At 41.2% G+C, this 20,979-nt stretch overlaps 1 protein-coding gene across 5 annotated transcripts; it reads right to left on the reverse strand.

Moving 5' to 3' along the window:
* Positions 1-242: 242 nt before the first annotated feature.
* PSMA4 (proteasome 20S subunit alpha 4) lies at positions 243-20,009 on the reverse strand. 5 transcript variants are annotated; one of them, XM_088148407.1, is made up of 9 exons: positions 19,720-19,974; positions 10,090-10,114; positions 9,598-9,640; positions 8,468-8,630; positions 5,868-5,945; positions 4,308-4,396; positions 1,916-2,046; positions 1,281-1,404; positions 243-580 (listed from the first exon to the last, which is right to left on the reverse strand). In XM_088148407.1, the coding sequence occupies exons 1-9, from the start codon at positions 19,752-19,754 to the stop codon at positions 426-428; spliced, it is 843 nt and encodes a 280-aa protein (XP_088004533.1). In that variant the 5' UTR covers positions 19,755-19,974; the 3' UTR covers positions 243-425. The 5 variants fall into 5 exon arrangements, with proteins under 5 accessions (XP_088004533.1, XP_088004534.1, XP_025032215.1 ...); XM_088148408.1 differs by lacking the exon at positions 19,720-19,974 and adding an exon at positions 12,040-12,099; XM_025176447.2 differs by lacking the exons at positions 243-580; positions 1,281-1,404; positions 1,916-2,046; ... (3 more) ...; positions 9,598-9,640; positions 10,090-10,114 and adding exons at positions 14,348-14,796; positions 15,218-15,401; positions 15,882-16,024; positions 16,596-17,014; positions 17,134-17,373 and having other exon boundaries at positions 19,720-20,009.
* Positions 20,010-20,979: the final 970 nt, after the last annotated feature.

Raw genomic sequence — 20,979 nt, forward strand, 5'->3', positions numbered from 1 at the left:
TAATTCCTCTTCGGCAAAGCCTTTCAGAAAAATTACTGATTAAAGAAAGCTGTTCCTCTGCTCTCAGGAAAGGTCGTTTCAATTTCAGTAAGATCCTTAAGTCTATCCTCTGATCACCACTGTAAGAATCGGGTTGGTTCCATTTTAAATATATTATTATAGTTTAAGCTACCTAATATTTTTCAAACCATGTTATGTTTTTTCACTAGCCGCTTATCTGGTGCCATGGGTATACTCAGCACTTCAACAGTACCATTCACTTTTTTTATTATGTAATATAAAAGAAAGATGCAATGACAAATAGATTTCTCTTCACTGAGGAAAGAGGTGATGTGTTTCAGTGATATCAAGGAACAGATTCAATAAACAGCCCTCCAAGATCTGGGCCAGTTTATTGAAACAGCCCCTTCTTCAAGGTGCTTGATTTATTTATCTTTTTCTTTCTGCTCTTTCTCTTTCTTTTCACGCTCTGCTTTTGCTTCTTCTTCTTCGTGTTTCTTTATCAATACTTCCACTTCTTTTTGCTTCAAAACTCTTATTATCGTCTTTCCATTCTCTCGTGTCAGGGTTGCAATTTCAACTGAAACGTAAGTAAAGAAAAAAGAAATTTGTATTATCATTTAGAAATGCTCAGCCAAAAGAGACAGGCAAAAAGGAAGGAAGGAAGGAAGGAAGGAAGGAAGGAAGGAAGGAAGGAAGGAAGGAAGGAAGGAAGGAAGGAAGGAAGGAAGGAAGGAAGGAAGGAAGGAAGGAAGGAAGGAAGGAAGGAAGGAAGGAAGGACTTCAATGTCTGAGTTAGGTCTGACTGCATCAAAAAAAAAAATGTACCAACCAAGTGAGCCTCAGAGAACTTGTTAAAGATCTCCTGTAGTAGTTTTCTCATAAATATTTTTAAAGCAATTTTTCACAGCACCCAGGATATTGTATAAAACCATTTTCGGTATTACGAGAGGTGATACAACCCAACAGATTTATTGCAAATGTTTCTACCATGCCCATTCTGAGATTTCAGGAGCTTTATAGTTAGCAACATATTAGTAACAGTATCAGTATTATTCCTATAAAACAATGCAGCCATCTACTAAAATCAACATGCTAATTAAATCAAGACCATATAAATACACGATTAAAACCTCAAAATCTACCTCAAGGCAACTCACAACCCCTAATTCCCAAAGACTCAGGATAACAGGACTGTTTTAACTATACCATCCTAAAATTCAGCAGACTTAAACTCATATCCAAGATCTCAAGATGGAAATAGATGCAGAAAGGCTTACCTTTCTCTGCTGACAGTTTACTAACATCCATGGTTTTGTTCAAGACTTTGATAGCTAAAGCCAGTGCAGACTTCAAGGTCATTTCTCCCTCTTTGTAGTCTTGTTTTAGCATTGATACAGCTGCCTGTTAAAGAACAGAAAGGCTCTGCGGTTGGTTTTTGCTGCTCTAGGCATATGAAAGGAAAACAGCAAAGTCTGGTAGCCCAAACCACACATTCAACATTCCTATTCATTAAAGTGATCACGAATCACTTAATTGTCCACCAGAATCTCCAAAGACAGGGTTCCTCAACCTCAGCAACTTTAAGATGGGTGGACAACTCCCAGAATTCCCCAGCCAGCCATGTTGGAAAATGCCAGACTTGCGAACCCTCCAAATCCAGCCTGTAAAGCAATCAAGATCTGTGGGTCCTCAACTGCTTGCTCCTAATAGTCTGACTGCTGTGTTTTTCACTCATTGAAGTTCCTGAATATTTTTCAAGGGTCCTTTGCAGATATAAAGGATTTCCCCTTCCACATGATTATTTTTCTACCCGTTATGACCAGGCTTTATTCCTGGGGAATGCTTTTTTCAAGAGTTCTTCAAACTTTCAAACATGCAGGAAAAACATTAACGCCCAAGGCGATAAACTTACAGCACTATTGTTTCCGATGCACGTGGCTTTCCAACCCCCATAATTCCCGCTAGGATCACTCTGATACAGCTGGAAACCATAATGCTTATCCCAGCCAATGTAAAGCAGCGAAACACCAAAAGGACGTTTTCCTGTTAAGTATAAGGATGCAGGTGATTTAAATTAAGCAGCGCAATTTACCGAGGTAAAAACGTCAACGTTTGCTAAGAAGTAAGACTCAACAAACTGCTCTGCGTTACTGCTACATAAGATAAATTCTAATAAGTTCTTTCCAAGTACAAAATTACATGACAGATGATGATGATTTTCTCCTGCTGTGACATCACTTCTGGTTTCTGCAAAGGCACCACTGCTCAAGGATGGCTATGCAAACATATCTGCAGTGCACACAGATTGTGGGTCCCCCTCCCCTTTCTTAAAGTAGCTTTTATGGAACACAAACACCTGAGCCCATTTTAAAAATGACCCACAATAGACAGAGTATACCCAAATCTGTGAACGGACTTCTTAAAAAAGCAGAACCCGAAAATAAGCTGTCTTGCTACAGGGTGGAGCTAAAGAAAATGCATTCTGATTCCAGACAATTCCAATTCGTTTAGGGAAAGAGTTTTTTGATGATTTAAATAAAATTGTATTGAAATACATCTGGCAGGGTAAAAAGGCAAGAATAAAGCTTAAATTACTACAAGATGCAAGAGTAAGAGGTGGGTTTGCCTTGCCCAACTGGGAATTATATTATCAGGCGACAAATCTGATGTGGGTAAAGGACTGGATAACGTTAAGAAATAATAGACTATTGACCTTAGAGGGACATGACCTGCTGTTGGGCTGGCATGCTTTCTTATGGTATAAGGGAACGAAAACACAGGGCTACTTTAGAAGGCACTATATTCGAGAGGCATTGTTTTTAAACTGGGAGAAGACAAGACGACAATATTATTTAAAAGTTCCACGATGGATATCCACTATTGAAGCCTTTTCTTATTCAATAACATATAAAAAGGAACAAACAGTTAGATATACTGAGATATTGAATGAAAAGGGTGAACTTAAAACTATGCAAGCGTTGGAAGAACAAGGTATAAAAATGAACTGGTTTTCATATTTGCAAATACAATCTAGATTCGATAAAGATTTTAAAGCAGAAGGTATTTATGATGAGCTGACTGTTTTAGATAAAATTTTGATGGGTACTGATGAAAAGGTGATTAAAAAACTTTATGGACATTTACTAGAATTTAAGATGGAGGAAGAACAGGTTAAAGATACAATGATTGCATGGGGGAAAAATTTTGGATACGGAATTGATTTAGAGAAGTGGCAAAAATTATGGTCTCAAAACTATAAAATGACAATGTCAACTGCATATAAAGAAAACTTGTATAAGATGTTTTACAGGTGGCATTTACCTCCAGCAAGGATTGCGAGAATGTACAAGAACAAGTCTGATAAATGTTGGAAGTGTCATCAGAAGCCCGGTACATACTACCATATGTGGTGGACATGCCCAGAAGCTAAAAGATATTGGATTAAAATCCACACGTGGTTGGAAAAAATGATAAAACAACATATAGACTTTAAACCAGAGACATTCCTATTAGGAATTATACCTGAAACGTATAGTAAAGAACTGAAATATTTGATTGTAAATGTTCTGACAGCGGCTAGAATTGTATTTGCTAAAAATTGGAAAAATGAAAAAGTACCTATGCAGGAGGAAGTCATTAAGAAAATTATGGAATGTGCAGAGATGAGTAAATTAACATTTGAAATTAGAGAGCAAGAAGATAAACAATTCTATATGATATGGGATTTGTTTTATCAATGGTTGGATGAAAAGATATAGTAATGTAATAGATCAGCAAATTATATAATAGAAACTTGACAAACTGATATAAATTATTATATATATATATATATATATAATCAATGGATAAAAATGATATAAATCTTATTATGAAAGCTGGTGTTATAGACTAGTAATAAATGAATAATAATTGATAACTGATAAATATATAAATATGTGTTGGATAGATGACATGAGATTTTATATAAATGATGAGTGAAGATTATGAAAGGATGGCACAAATGATCGGTAACTGGCTGACACACGGTTTGAAATGGAAGATGGTTTTTTTAATGCTTTTTATGTTATTGTTTGTTTGTGTTTGTTGTAAAAAATAAAAAATTTATTAAAAAAAAAGAAAGAAAATGCATTCTGTTCCTTGGAGTGATTTAACTTCATCAGAAAGAAATGGGGCTGTCACACCTCGTTAGCTTTCTAGATTCAATAAGTCTTCCATCAACACACCACAAGAATATTACAGCCATTCCTTGTATGGGCCAGACTTTTCTATCAAAGTTAATTTCATCTGACAAATACAAACGTTACCTCCAAACTGTGTATAAGCTTGTTTGATATCACACAGGGCTGTTACTAACTGCTCGCAAGGAATTGGCTCCTGATACTGCAACAGATATCTGAAACATGAAAAGACAAAAATATGCCAGTGGTGCAGAAACAATCACTAAGAAACAAACAGCTCTGCAGAACTCTTTTAGAGAGGTTAAGTATAAGGCTGTGAAACAAACAGAACCGGAAATCCTTTTTTCTTTTAATGGGGATAGAAACAGTACTGCCATTGGGCTTTACCATGAATAAAATAAAATAAAATAAAATAAAATAAAATAAAATAAAATAAAAGTTTTATAGCTTCTTTTTCTTCAAAACAGGGCTGAGTAAGGACAGTCTCCAGTCTCGCTGCCTTTCATTTCCTCTGCAGTGTCTGCCTTGCCTCTAGCAATAGGGGTACTTCCGTTGCAACCAGGATGTAAGATAAACTATGCTTGGCTGATTGTACAACACAGAAGGATCCATTCTGAAAATATTCCAAACACTTTGCTTGCCAAAATCAGAAAGGCTTCTCTGGCTTGAGGAAAGGCTGCCCTACTCTAATTACAGTACAGGTAGTCCTCGAGTTACGACGGCAATTGGGACCAGAACTTCAGCTGCTAAGTGGTGCAGTCGTAAAGCACAATGTCATGTGATTGCATTGCTTTGCAACAGCAGTCCCTGCAGTCCTCATTGCTGTCGTTAAGCGAAAATCGTGGGTCGTTAAGCGAGCACGTCCTTGCAACTTCCTGCTGTCAACCAAAGTCACTGGGGAAGCTGGCAGGAAGTTGCAAGTCCCAGGTAGCTTGCAAGCAGGCCGGCAAGCAAGTAAGTGGCTGCTGCTGGGTGCATGACTGGTCAGGGAGGTGTGATGTGAGTGGAGCACTTTGAGGACCGGGCATTATGTACCACTCGTTCAATGCCGTAACTTCGAACAGTCGCTGAATGAGTGCTTGTTAACTGAGGACCATCTGTAGTGCTATATATTTCAATGAACCGTCTAAACTGGCAGATATAATGCAGCTGTTTAGGAAACAATTTAGGCAAGACAAAAATCAATGGCCTGATTGCATTTCGGTTTACTAGGGCTGCCATATTAAGCATGCTTGTGGGGAAGGAATTTCTAAACTCAGCAGGACTTGGAAGTGAATTTGGTTAGCCTCATGCTGCAGCAACATTTCTCAATGTGAGCAATGTTAAGATATGTGGACTTCAACTCCCAGAATTCCCCAGCCAGCCATGGGGGAATTCTAGGAGTTGAAGTCCACACAACTTAAAGTTGCCCGGGTTGAGAAATGCTGCACTATAGTATGATTTGTAACAGAATGATTTCCATAATTCTAAAACTAGAGTGAGAAGCCTCTACACTTTTAACTCTACGCCTTGCATGGTATAACCCGTTTAATTAAAAATATTTAAAGCAAGAATCTTCCTCCCAATGGCGTCCAGCATTTAATAAAACAATCAGCAATCCAAACCATTTTGCCACCCCAATGCACCTTATTTTCTGAGTGTTGTCGTGGCTCATCATGCACTGAGAAAGCAAGGTTGCCCTCGTACCTTTGTGCAATCAACCGCAGTTCGTTGGTGAGCACGTTGGCGTCCGACGTTATCCCGGCCACGCTGCAAGCCATATCTCTGCAAGATACAAGTGGTCTGAGTGTGTGACGGAATGGAATTATGAAGGCCAGGCTCAGGGAGAAAAACATTTTCTTACATCTCCTGAGGAGCGTGGGAGATACAAGAGGATGAGACTGGCACCTCCCTGAGGAATTCACAATGTTGTGGCTGACATTACTTGGGAGCAAGGAAGATTTATGTCAGGCCTAGCCCAAGGAACTCCAAGAGACCATGTAAATTCAGTCCAGCAATGTTTGTTAGCTACAACCTCTAGCAAGAATCTTCCCAGACTGAAACCCCAGCTCCCAAGTAATGTCAGCCACAACATTGTGAATTCCTCAGGGAAGTGCCAGTCTCATCCTCTTGCATCTCCCACGCTCCTCAGGAGATGTAAGAAAATGTTTTTCTCCCTGAGCCTGGCCTTCATAATTCCATTCCATCACAGAGTGAGACCAGGAGCTTTGCAGCCTACTCTGCAAAGCAGGGTCATGATTTCATCCCACACTGCACACTTCCAGCTATAGCTGGGCCTCCACTGCGGACATCATTTTGTACCAGGATGCCAACTACCAAAAGCCTTACAGCAATATACTACATGGGCTGGTGGCAAGGCTGGTGGGGATGGTGGGACTTGTAAGCCAACACATCTGGCAGACATTAAACTGAAGAAGTGTGATGGAATGGAATTATGAAGGCCAGGCTCAGGGAGAAAAACATTTTCTTTCATCTCCTGAGGCGCGAGGGAGAGATAAGGGGATGAGACTGGCACATCCCTGAGGAATTCACAGTGTTGTGGCTGGCATTACTTGGGAGCTGGGGTTTGAGTCTGGGAAGATTGATGTCAGGCCTAGCCCAAGGAACTCCAAGAGACCATGTAAATTCAGTCCAGCAATGTTTATTAGCTACAACCTCTAGCAAGAATCTTCCCAGACTGAAACCCCAGTTCCCAAGTAATGCCAGGCACAACATTGTGAATTCCTCAGGGAGGTGCCAGTCTCATCCTCTTATCTCTCCCTCGCGCCTCAGGAGATGAAAGAAAATGTTTTTCTCCCTGAGTCTGGCCTTCATAATTCCATTCCGTCACAAGAAGGCTGTTCTAAGGGCGTTAAAATAAGATCATTAGTTCTCATATTTGTTTGTTTGTTTGATTCCATTTGGGGCTGCCTGACTCCAAGGGATTCTGGGCAGCCCACAAGGCACTAAACAAGATAAACAAGAACCGACACACAACAAAAGCCGAACCACAAAAAAGAAAAAGAAGGAAACAGCGAACCCATCAGATAACCCAAACCATCCCAACAACTTCTAACATCCCACACCTATCATATGGAAAGAGATAGCTGGCCTCTGATTGATCATTCCTTCTCAGCAATAGAAATAAAAGTCACACGCAACTATTGGAAGACCACCATAAATCAAAGCGACCTATGGCAGCTGAGCACCAAACACAGCTGGAAGTAAAAAGGAGAAGGTGTGGAGAAGGGAACTTTTCAGAAGAGTGTCATGAGCCACTGCAGAAGGGTTAAAAAGGGGATTGGCATATTCCAAAACTCTTGTGTTGAAAGATGGAACGAGATCGAACTGGGAAGACTTTGGTTTGCAGAACATAATTCTAAGTCCCCTCCTGTAAATGTAACAGGGTGAGACGTGTAGAAAATCCATTATATTTTTATTGTTAAAGAATTTTAAAGAGTTCAAGCTAGTCCTGCTTAAGTATTAGACAGCTGCCCCGAGCATTAAAAGTTATTTTAGTGCATCTGCTTTCTTGAAAAGTGCCTTGCATCCTCAATCTTTTTCTAACTAGTTTTTGGTAAAAAAACCCCTAATCTTCCTGAATTTAAGATGGATGGAAGATGCCAACTATTCCAACTGAAGGAAGTCAAACAAACAAAGGAACTTAAAAAGTAGCAAAACCAAGGTTGTAAGAGCCCTCCCCCAATCATGGCTCCTCCCTCAATCATTCCCCAGTGTTGCCTTTTAATTATATTTTTCAGAAGAAGTAACTAATTAAAGAAATGGAGTGCAGAATTATTAACTGTATGTAAACAAACATCAGTACAGGTCGTCCCCAGGTTACAAACCCCGGTTTAAGGATGACCCATAGTTAAGAACGGAGCCTTTAGTAGCAAAATTCAAGTTCAATACACAATGATTCAAGTTCAATACACAATGGTTCGAATACTACTTATAATTATACAATAATACTGTTCTGGCTTACATACAAATTCGACTTAAGGACAGACCTTGGGAATGGAACCCGGTCTTAAACTGGGGACTACCATTACATTTACACAAACCTAAAGCTGGAGTTGGTTTCATTTTAAGCCAAGGACTCACATACTTCGTCATGACACCCTGCCCCTCCCCAGGCATCCTATCCTCAGCCTCCCTGCGGCTCTTGGCTCGAAGAAAACTGCTGACCCCACCATTCGCTCAACATTTCTAATGATCCCAGTTCCAGCAGGAATCCAAGAACGATGACTTAAATGACAGCATCTATGAAGCAGCAGATAAAACAATGACACCAGTATCTCACTCACTCATTGAGTTTATATATTTTCTCTGAAAAAAAGACTTCATCCAGAAGCTTGTGGATGTTCCGTCTTTCCGCTGCCAACAGCACTCCATCGTTTGCCAGAATTCCTAAGCAGGTGCCAGCGTGTCCTATGGCTTCCATCGCATACTCAACTTGATACAGGCGACCTAAGAGAAGAACATGAAGAGTGGTGTTAATGGCTGAAATTTGAGGCCATCATGTCACACTGGAGTATCGGGCTACTGAAGCCAATCTTCGGTGTAAGAGTTAGGCCAGAAGAACAAAACATACACTCCAAGAAAGAAGGGAATGAAAATATACATTCATGACTCTCCTTTTTAGAAGCAATGTTAATGCAAAATAATATAATATTTATTGTTCTGGTAATCAAGAACCAAACGTTTGCTGCTTTCAATATAGGGAATCACAGAGGGAAGCCAATTTAAAGCATCTCTGATGCAAGTGTCTGTTTGACACTTGAACGCATGCAGTGAAGGAAAGTCCACTACTTCTCTGGGTACATAAATAATTTAGTGCTTAAAAACGAATCATGGAAAGTAAACAAGTATCTCTTAAATTTGATTAAAATAGATTGATTCCACTTTCAAACTGCTCTTAGGACATTTTTCTAACTTTCATTTGAAATAAGATGGAAAGAAAGAGAAGAAGAAGATGACCAGCAGCAAGGTGGATAGACCCAGTTACAGTGGTAATGCGGGCACCGTTGGAAGACCTGAAGGACCAGGATGGGACAGATCCTTCTGGAGAAATCTAAGTGGTCACTGAGAATTGACACTGACTTGATGGCACATAATCGATGTCCTGACCTTGCTTTGTGAGATAGCTTTTCACGTTTAAAAAAGTGATATGATGTCATTCCCCCCCAGCCCCGCCTTTTCTTCTCAAGGCAAAACATTCCCCAGTCTTCATATTTCTCTGAATCAATTTGTCTGAATCTTTCTTAACAATATAGGACCTGGAACCAAACACCAGAACTATGGCGGGGTCTGATTAGCACTGAGTAGTTATTATCTTATTAGGACATAAACTACATCATAACTACATGGTTGAAGAGGAGGAACCCACCCAATAATAAACATGTCTATTGCTTTTCTCTTTTTGCCATGTAATTACCTTCGGGGGAAAAGATGGTCGTTCGAGAATCATATCTTCGAGACTGCAAGGAAAAGGTTTGTTTTGTTAAAGAACAAAGTACTCAAATGACAAAAAGGTGATCCGTAACACTCTCAATCACTGGTACAGCAAGGAGCACCTTTGGAAACATGATTCAGGTCAGCCAACAAACCCCCAGTCAGGCTTGGCCCTGCTCCACTGCATTTCAGATGAAATTCACCCAAATTTGGGACCCCAAACTGATGGAGAACTTATTGAGACCCCAAAGAACTGATTGAGAGCCAGAGAGGAGTTTGAAAAAGGGGAGGACAATTATTCTTGGTAACACAGTGTATAGACTCCCATTTTCTAGGCAGGTGGAATCATTATAAAAAGGGGGCCATGTTTAATACCTTCATTACAAACTGGATTTCTGAGAAAGAATGAACAAAACTACTCTGTGATTTGATATACACAGCCTCATATTTAGGAAAGCAGGACACAGAAACTCACCATGGTGCTTCTGGGTTGTACTATGCTGTAAAAGGAAAAAAAAAAGATGGATTTTATTAAACACTGTCATTGCGTACTGAAATACCATCACTACCACCACCTTCTTATTGTTTTTTTGCTGTGTTCCTATACATTTAACAGCAACATTATTTTTCAAGCTATCTCCAACATTTCTTCAGCCCAGAAAACTTCATCCGTTACATTAATATGCTAAACCATCTGCCATTAAGGCAAAGCATCAAAGCCACTAAGAACGTTGGCAGTCCGAATTGCAAACTCCAATGATAACAGATGGAACAAGAATAGGAACAATTATTTTATAATAATACTAACACTAATTTATTAAATGTCTATGTCGCCTGACTCCCAGCGATTTAAATTAAGATTCAATCTTGCTGCTGATTTTTTTTCCTAAGGCAAACATGGAGAAAATCAGAGTGCATCATAAAGGATAACAGGTTTGTTAAAGCATACATTTTCAGAAACTAGAATCCAAATTATTAGATTCATGAAAAAAAAAGGTCCAAGTACTATCATAATTATTCTCAAGGGGGGAAAAATGCTTTATTTCCATTCAAGGAAGTTACACTTCTTAAAGAACAGATGAAATCTGTGACTAAAAAGAAGGCAACTTAAAACATAATCCAAGTCACTCTATTGTTATGCCATTGCATGCTTCAGGACTAAGTACCAGAACGTAACAGATGGTCCAGCACCAAGCACAGAGTTTCAATAAAATAAAACTTTAATTATGCAGAGATTAGAAATTTGACACGTCAAAATCATTCCAAATTTCTAATATAACTATGCTGAGATAGTATTAGTAAGAAAAGTTGGTCTCTGGAAGAAAGGATGTTAAAAGAATCATATTAGGAGAGCAAAGATTCATAATTTGCCAGAAAATGTCACTGAACTAGTTTTATAAAAGATACTTCATTTTGCTTAAATGCCTCCATTGTCAACTACCTTGCTCAAGTTGCCAGACAAATTTTGAAAGCAAAACTAGAACCACATTCTCAATGTGTTTTGGAATGTTGCAATCATCGGCAAATTGCTAGGAATACATGGTGAGCCCAGGCCTTTAATAAAAAGTGATAGAAGCACTGGGCTAGAAACTGGGCGACCATGAGTTCTAGTCCTGCCTTAGACACAAAACCAGCTGGGTGATTTATCCCATTTCCCATGCATTCAACTAGACCCCTCCAGGAAATTCCACAAATCAGGACAGAAAAGCAGTGGGGTCCCCAGGAGTCTGCATTCAGAAGAAAATAGTATATTCTTGGTACAAAGAGCCCGCTCGCTAGTAGCACCAGGCTAGAAACCCAGAGATTTAGTCCCAGCTTAGGCACAAAGCCAGCTCGGTGACTTGGGCCGGTCCCTCTCTCAGCCCTTGGAAGGAGGAGGCAAGGGCAAACCGCTTCTGAAAAGGTTGTCAAGGAAACTGCATGGACTTGTCCAGGCAGTCATCAGAGGTCGAGGCTGACTCTGAAGTGCTTACCCCCCTACCTATAAACCTACTTATCTGTCTACCTCTCTCTCCATCCACCTTCCTACCCACCTATCCATCTACCTACTACCTGCCTATCCTCCCACATGTCTACCTATTATTCTACCTACCCATCCATCTTCCTACCTACTTACCCACCCCACTTATCTACCTACCTGTCCACCTATCCATTGTAATTTATATGCTTTTTGTGGAACAGCTCCATCCATCCACCCACCCAAGTACCTACCTATCCACCCACCTATCTACCTATTATTGAATCTACCTATCTTCCTACCTATCTTCTTACCTACTTACCCACCCACCTGTCCACCTATCCATCCATCCATCCACCCACCCACCCACCCACCTATCCACCCACCTATTATTGCATCTACCTATCCACCTCTATCTATCTTCTTAGCTACTTACCCACCCACCTGCCCACCTATCAATCTGATTACAGTGATTTTTCCTTATCCAGAACCTCCCCGGAGGTGCAGAGTCATCCCAGCGCGGGCACAGGAGAAAGGCGGCAGGCCTGAGGACACAGCCTGCAGAAGAACATCCACCGGCGGCCGGGGCTGCCTCCGCCCCACCACCCAGTCCCCGTGAGGGACTTCGCCCCCGCGGCGCCCGAACCCGGAGGAGACCCCTTCGGCCACTCACCTCCGCCTGCAATCCGCCGCTTTCCAAAATGGCCCCCTCGCGCCTGCGCACTCCGGTTTAGGGAACCGGCCCGGCGTGAGGAGGAGAGACACAGATTGCGAGTCCTAGATGGGTCGCCCCGCCTTTTCGAGCCGGAATTCCGGAATGCCTTGAGCGCCATGTTTGTTGTGGGCAGTCCAGAAGTCTCGGGGAATTCGAACCGATTGGGTATAAATAAAATATGCCTCCTACTTCAGCAGGCAGCAGCTCTTAGCTGACTATGGCTGGGCGGCATAGAAGTTTATTTAATAATAACACAATTAAGGATAATAAATCTTGAAAGAATAAGTAGAGTGGGACCTGGATGGGGGACCATCAGGAAATCTATTTTGGGAGGAAGAGATGGCACACCATGTTTTGTATGGCCAAGAAAACTACATGGGCGCGAAATCTCCAACAAAGGAGCTCAGGTAAAGATTGTATTTTGTTAATAATAATAATAATAATAATAATAATAATAATAAATAAAGCAGATCATATTCTTTCAAACTCAGGGTTGCAAACTCTGCATAGAGAGGAAAAAAAAGTGATGTGTTTTGTCTTTTAAAAGTAAGTATGCAAACCACACCGGGCTACTACCTTGCAACAGGTATTATCAATATATTATATTGAAATCCACCGGCAGTTTGGTCAATATCGCAGGACTGGCAGAAGGGCTGAGCCTCAGTGGGGTTTGTACCGTCCCTGCAGTGCAGCCTGTTGCTGTTGAGTCTTCCAGAGGCGGTGATAGGTGGAGGTTGAAATAAAGTTGGACAATGTAGCCCAGTGTTGTCCAAACTTGGCCACTTTAAGATGAGCGGACTTCAACTCCCAGAATTCCCCAGCCAGCATGGGTGGCTGAGGAATTCTGGGAGTTGAAGTCCATTCATCTTAAAGTGACCAAGTTTGGACAACACTGATGTAGCCTATTAGCCTTGGATTTCTCATTTTTAAAATCATGTTGTTATAAGGAACACAGGGCTTCTACGCTACATAGCGGTGTACACAGTTTAATAAAACCACCTTATTGAATGTTCATGGGAAAGTTTGCTGCCATCTTGTATTAAAACTGAATCCCTACACACCTTTTCCCTCCTCTGGCACACGTGCTAAAATACAACCCTGCTTGTACTTCAAGAACAATCCTGCTTAAATCGTTTCCTGAGCATGTCTCTTCCCACTCAAGAGCTAGGGCTCGCCCAAATGTCAATACTTTGTAGGTTTTAATTCTTCCATTCAATTTGTGTCGAATGGTGTTCTCAGACCTGTCAAAAAAATCTATCTTTATCTGCATACCAAGATGGAACTAGAATGGATGGGCTTTTCCTTCATACTGCTCAAAGATCATAGTGCCCCAAGTGTGAAGAGGAAGGGAACGGAATGTGGTGAGTATCAGAATAAAAACCCTAAATTACCACTTCCATCTCTTGGATAAGGTTGTAACCCAGGAGTATATGTATTTGCACGGATGTAAGTTTGCTCTGTATGACACAGCATATGATAGGTTTTTTTTTCCAGCTAGGGAAAAATAGGTGGCCTCATTATTTTCCCCAATGCATTCAAATTTCATTGGGAGAGAGAAATTATAATGTTGCAGTGATAAATACCAGGTAAGTAAAGCTTTAAACTGAATCGCTCTGTGTAGTTTGTACGGTGGTATATCGCGATAACAAAAATCAAAACATTGAGACGGATTATATTTATATCAGGAGCAACTCCAATGCTGCAGAAGTATTAGCATGTTTTGAATGTTAGTAGTCAAAGCTGGATGTGATATGGAAAATCACAAAAGGGGGCAAATATTGTGGGGGGGGGCATGGAAGAAGCAAAGCTGCAACAGGAGCACGACCTTCTTCCGAACAATGTGGAAAATGTCATCCCGGAATTGGGGCAACTCTTTCATAAGTAATGAGTTTGTAGGAAAACAGCAAGACTGTGTTTTATATGTGGGGACTGTGTATTGGGCCTGAAACAATTCTTCAGTAGCATGATAAGCCTTTCCTAGTCGTGGCCCTTAAATTTTTGCTGAGCCCCTGGTTCCAGCTTGATAACATCCATAACGGTGTCCTCAGAGATGGTGGTAGATCATTTCAGATAAGATTCTGCCGTCTGAAACCAGATCTTCTCGACTGTCTCTTGGCCCATCTCAACAAGCATCATCAAATGCTTCCATCCCTTTTTGGCTGTGATCATTAAATACTCCTCATTCTCAGGGTGTAAGATTGTCATGTGGGCGGCAATCACAAGCGACTGAGCGTACCTCCCACACACCAGGAGAAACAGGGCGGCTCGCTCTTCCGTAGTCAAAGGAACGACGCTTTCAAATCCAGCCAGGATGTGGCCACCCACCAGGAGGGGGTCTTTACTTTCAATCATCATGTACATCATGGCAATCGCTACTTCAAACACGTAGTAGCCGTAACTCATGTCACCGAAGTCCAAAATCCCGGAGATTCTGTAGTGTGGATTTGGAGGGGAAGCCGAAACAACGTCGACTAGAATATTGTGGTCATTGAAGTCTCCATGATTGATGCCTGAACAGAGAAGAAAGAAGATCACTCAAGGCTATGGACATAGACAGGATTGGATTGTGAACTTTATGGACAGCTGGGAGTTGAAGTCCACCCATCTGAAAGTCGCCAAGGTTGAGAAACAGTGGATTAAATTACACCAGCTGAGTTTAGACAGTATGTTAAGCCAGAGCTACCTATGGTAGCTTGAGGAAGACCAGCCTCTGGATCATGAAGCTATCTGGTACCTTTGAGGTGTTTCGGACTACAGTTTCCACAGACCCTTGTGGTCATGCTTCCTTGGCCTGATAATTGAAGCCAAAAAGGTTTAGAGGCCATTGCATTGCAGAGCTGGGAAATGAAGCCTGTTTCCCCTCGCCTCGCACGCACGGAGCAAAGGAAAAATAAAAAATGAAAGATGATCACACGGAATAAAAATACTTACAGGGTCGAAAGGAGCTCAGCTTTGGAATGATTTGAACTTGAAACTGCTCAATAACCTGGTTCGCTGCTTCCAGATACTCCCTCTTGCCAAGAGCATAAATGTATTTTTTCAAAAGAGGAACGTTTGTCAGATTCCAGATAAATTCACCCCTGTGTAAGCTTTTTATCAACGGATGTTGGAATTTCTTTGAAGTGAGAAGAAAACACAAGACGACTTTTTTTTACAAGGCAGGACACATCTTTCGATGGAGTGACATCATTCCAAATAGATTTGACTGCAGAGTTTTATTTTCTAGTGTAGCAGTTTGTACTGATTCCTCTAATTCCTGAAGCCCGCTGATAAATCACAGGTGATAAGTATTTTATTAAAGACAATATTAAAAAATTAATAAACCCCAAAGATCCTGGGTTGTCTAACGTCTATTTGTCTGGCTGGACTTTTGTAATTTATTTATTACCCAGTTGGAAGGCCAAATATACAGAGAGTGTGGTCACATCAGAACGCTTATTGCATTAAATTGACCGCACTTCTTCTCTGCATAAAGCTGCAATGCTTAAAGTCTCTTGGGCAGGCAAAGCTGAACAAACTACTGTATACCCATTGTCTAACATGGAAACCAATTCCCAGTTCTTTCCTTTGGTGAAGCCTCATCTTACCACCTCACCTCTGCAAGTGTTTTATCCAGTTTGGCTGCCATTTGCCCAATCTCGTAGAGAACTGGGGGACTCACAGGAAGCGTGGCCACAGTTGTGCCCGGCAAGTAGCTCAACAACCTCACCACATACTCCTGGGTGGAGGATCCAGTCTCTAAGAGGCAAAGAGAGACCTTAAGTCACTGGGCGCTTCACAGCTATTGCCCAGCTAAGGTACAAGATGCATCTCCATCAGGAAAGTCCAATGTGGGACAAACGTCTTGGTAAATATTACCACTAAAAGGCACACATGGAATATTACACAATTCTATATGCTGTTTGCTAGCATCCTCATTCTCTAACTGGAGCCTGAATCACCCAGTATAAAAAAGAGGAATTAGCAGGCTTGGGAAAACTCAAGGATTGGAAGAAGTACAGGTAGTCCTCGCTTAATGACAATAGGGACCAGGAAATTGGTTGTTAAGTGGGTGGTTGTTAAGCAAGTCACCATGTGACTGGACCCAATTTTATGACCATTTTTATGATGGTTGTTAAGCGAAACACATGGTCATTAAGTGAATTCTGGCAAAAAACGTCCATTGGGGAAGCTGGATTCACTTAACAGTCATGTGATTTGCTTAATGACCATTGTAAAAATGGTCATAAAATTGGGTCCAGTCACATGATTTGCTTAAAGACCACTCTGCTTAACAACCTTAATGTCAATGATATGTTCAGTTCCTCACCTACTGTTTGCAGAAACATCACTTTGCCCTCTTGGGTGAGATGGGGCAAGGCCACAGGAAAACCCTCGCTGTTCAGAAACATCATTATCTGGGTCTGTACCTCGATGAGCTCAGAATTCTGGCTATCTTCACAGTTTGTAATTTTGAGGACAAATTCCCGGGGGCTTTCTCCTTTCTCTGTGAACGAAGCGGTGCACATGTGGAAGTTTTGATCGTCATAGCTCGGCAGCGGTGTGAGCTGGGAGACTTCCAGTCCAAATATCCTCTTGACCAGTTCAGCAGCTTGTTTTTCAGTGAATGTTGGCTTAGTGAGGTTGCAACGCTGCTGCTGCTGGCTTCCAGAAGACATGGTGCATCTAAAGAGGGGAGCAAGAGAATATCTGGGTCTCCTGCATGCATCAGTAGCTGTGGATGCAAAACTGCAAACCAAAAGACAAAAGTTGGGGTTGAATTCCTTGGGTAACTGGCAGCCATATCACAATAATCTATTTTCCTTCCCCAAAAGCTGAAGAAAGCTGGAATAAAGTGGAGGGCTTACCATTTATGACGTTATGACTTCTAACACTGCTGTAGCACCAAACTGGAGGTTGTAGTAAAACTGATGAAACTCTATAAAGTGGTGGCCCAAATGGAATCGAAAAAGCAGCATAGGAAAGCAGGAAGTCCCCCCAAGGTTCAAAACTCTTCTCTCTTCCTATTTTTTATTTTTTAAATTGCTGTTGCCAGAGCTTCCTTCACCCAGAGTAACAATCACAGAGAGAGCAGTGACTCAAAATTACTGTTGAAAGCACGGGGAAAAATAAGGTTACTCTTCCCCCCACCAAGTTCCTACCTCTACTGTGTTTAAAGAAGTATTAGTAGAAGTTTTATAACTAAGTGCAGTGCAGTGCAGACATAGTATAAAACAATGGATGTAACAATACATTACAATCAATTATAACATCATAATATAAAATAAGGAGTCCCCAGACTAAAAGACCCACAGCATGCAATGATGTACATCAAAGTGACAGATAAGAACGTGTTTACTTTGAAGCAGCTTTACAGGGATCCATGAAAAAGGAGTGTTTTAGCGCTTTTTAAACATTAAGTGATCCAGTTCCAAGGTAATTCTGTCATAGTGTCATAACATCATGTAGTTGAGATCGTTGTAATGGTAAGGATAATTGTAATCCGTGGAGTCCTGGGTGCTCTCTGAGCTTGGTTGTTGGTTTCATTCCCCGACTAGGTAACATCATCAGGGCTAGTGAGTGTGGGGTTTGCTCCCTGTTTATATACAGCAGCTTGCCCTGCCAGTGTTGGTGGGAGCGCGGTTTTCTCCTTGGCAGTTCCTTGATTAGGGTACTGTTTTCTGCTTGATTGTTTGTCTGGTGTTAATCCCCGCTTATCTGGGTGTGGGCTGCTGGAGAGGACTATTCTGAGCTTTTTGTTTCCTTCTTAGCTTTTTTATTGTCTCTTTTGAATGGTGTGTAAATGTGTGGTTTATCTCTGTGTATCTACTGATGGCTGATTTGTCCAAATGCCAAGCTTCCAGGAATCAAGCAGAAATCAATACCCTAATCAAGGAACTACCAAGGAGAAAACCACACCCCACTAACACTGGCAGGGCAAGCGACTGTATATAAACAGGGAGCAAACCCCACACTCCCTTGCACCGATGATGTTCCCTAGTCGGGTCATGAAACGTCTGCAAGCCAACAGCCAAGCTCAGAGAGCACCCAGAACTCCACAGTTCAACCCCGAGCTACAGAGATTCTCTTCTGTTGGAATAATTGTAATCTCCCTGTTTGGTCCTGCTGAGACCAAACATTTGTGGCACCACAATCCTGCACAACCTGTTAGAGAGGACTATTGGACAAAGAAAATGATGGAAAATATAATTTTCTCTAACATTTTTTCCCCATCTGCATCAAAAGTTCTCATCAACATTCAGGCAGCTCAGTCCAAACTCCCCACTTCCTTCCACCCGTTTCTCTTTTAAAAGCTGAATAAGACCATTTTTAATACTCACACTTTCATTTTTTATCAATATTAAACCACAATGTATATCAAGCCATTCAAGCAGACGCACCTCTGACCTCAGTGTCCACAGAACACAAGTTGCATATATGCCATGTCTCCTGATACTTCCTTAACTGCTTAATCCTGTTGAAATCATTATTAAATCTATCATTTCAACCAATGCGACTTTAAGATGTGTGGACTTCAACTCCCAGAATTCCACTCATCCTGAAGTTGCCAAGTCTGAAAACCTCTGATTTAAATTGTCCTAGGAGACTAAGTATTTATCAGCATAGCGCTGAAGTAGCTTCAAAGGCTGACATTTGACAAACCGGAGACTTTCTAATTAAAGTCATGCTTGCTAGGTCAAGAAGGAATGAAAAAAAAAGGCTAATTTTTTGGCCCAGCTCTGAATCTGGCCATAGAACTTGTTATCAGAAGACTGATAATGGGTAACGCGTCCTCTTTGTTCCAAGGCTAAACATCTCCAATAACCTTTGGACACCATTACACAAGATCAGAGTGTGATCTTTATACATACATGAACAACCTAAAACAAAATGGGCTTGCAGCAACAGTGAGTTATTTTGTTGGTTATTCCCCAGGGAAGTTTTGTAACCCACACTTACCAACCCTACTAGATTCCCTTGACCACATTCTGACATTCACACAACTTAGCCTTTCAGCTTGTTTGTTCCCAATGGAAATAAGGCAATAAGGAATTCTACCAAAAATCCATATGGCATGACTTTCTGCTCAGTTGCTGTTTTCCATCTCGGTGTGGTCACCTGCTTAATTCTTAATTCATTAATTCTTAAACCAGGATCTGATCATCTGGCTTTTAAACCCTCATGTCAGTTTTAGGCCCCCTAACCCACTCAGATCTGAAGGATGCCTTAGAAACTGAATCAAAGTTGTTTGCTCTTCCAAATACCAAAGGCAGATTAACACTCCCTTGACTTGTCCTTTACTGGAGTGTGCTGTAAAGAGAGAGGCCAGAGGGTTGTGAAATATATATAAATATGTTATACATAACATGTTGAAGGCCCGTTGAAAGGCAAAAGAAAACATTTGCACATGGAGGGACAGAATTTCTGTTTGAAAATCAAGTATGTTATCTTACCTGGGCAACAAGAAAGAGTCTTTAAACTTTTCCATCGTGAGCCAGTTGTATAGGGAATAGTTTTGCCTTCTCTAGGGTCTCCTTTGGTTCTGCAGGAACACCTACAATATTTTGCACGTGCGTGCATGTGTGTGCGCAAAGTAGATTAAAGCAGAATGCAATGTTAAGCCAACTTGCAGTTCGCTTTTCTTGCTTGGCTTCCAGCCACCAGATGGGACAGTAGCAGTAGGTTCCTACCCATTTGCCTTCACGGGCTGGGAGAACCCAGTACGTAACCCTGCAGTGCCACAGCTCACACGGGAATCTGCTACGGTCCTATCAAAGTAGGGCTTAGAAGTTGGTTTCTCATTGCCTGAGAAAGTTTATAAGGGAGCTTCCAATTGGCTAAAGGAATTTAGGCCCCCCCCTTTTTGGACCCCAAGGCTAAGTAATTCCCTCCCTCTGTCTCAGCAACTGTGTGTTTCTGATGCCAGGGCCACGATAGAATACTTGTATTAAGATCAACATCAAAAACCAAACCGAACAGGTTTTCAATTGGAGCATAAATATCTCCCCCACCCCCAACTTTTAAAAGGGAATTTTAGAACTGGAGCGAAGGCTTCTGTTGAAGTTTGAACTTGGCATGCTCTTCCTATATAATCATTTATGCTTTTTTTTTGGTCTGCAATTTCTGCAGAATTGCAAAGCCTGTTAAAGGTTTTAAGGCGATGCTTGTGTAAACACGGGACAGCAGAAATAAACCCAACTTTTTCAAGATGGTGAAGTGCTTTTCAAGACTTTGTAAGTGCTCAAAACACTGCATGCATGTGTTCGAGCTGAATCTTTTACAACCTTGAAATGGACGACACTGGCTAGGTTCACACAGCACACTAGGCTATAACATGATCCAGTTTTGGATTAGTGTATTGTGTACAGCCAACTGTTACGATTCAACAGTTATGACTTGACTTTGGTTGCTGGGCGAATCCATTCAACCAAGAAATTCAGTAAATCCCAGTTAAGCAAAGTTACGCTAGATAAGGGACGACCCCAACCTTTCACTTCACCTTTTTTCAAACTCTCAGGAGGCCCCAGGAAGTATTTTGAGTACAACAAAAAGTTTTAAACCACTAAAATAAACAGATTTTTTTTTTTTAAATCCTGAACGTAGAGCGAAACCAAAGCAAATTGAGATTTCAGGTAAGAGGTTTGCAGTTAGATGTAAGCTGAACGTTACAGGAGCTGAACACCATTTCAATTGTACACATACATTCCTTGTAC

The sequence above is a fragment of the Python bivittatus genome, unplaced genomic scaffold (genome assembly GCF_059951505.1).
Source record: "Python bivittatus isolate LINGU-HERP-01145 unplaced genomic scaffold, Pbiv_v1 ctg000530_np1212, whole genome shotgun sequence".
NCBI classification, from domain to species: domain Eukaryota; kingdom Metazoa; phylum Chordata; class Lepidosauria; order Squamata; family Pythonidae; genus Python; species Python bivittatus.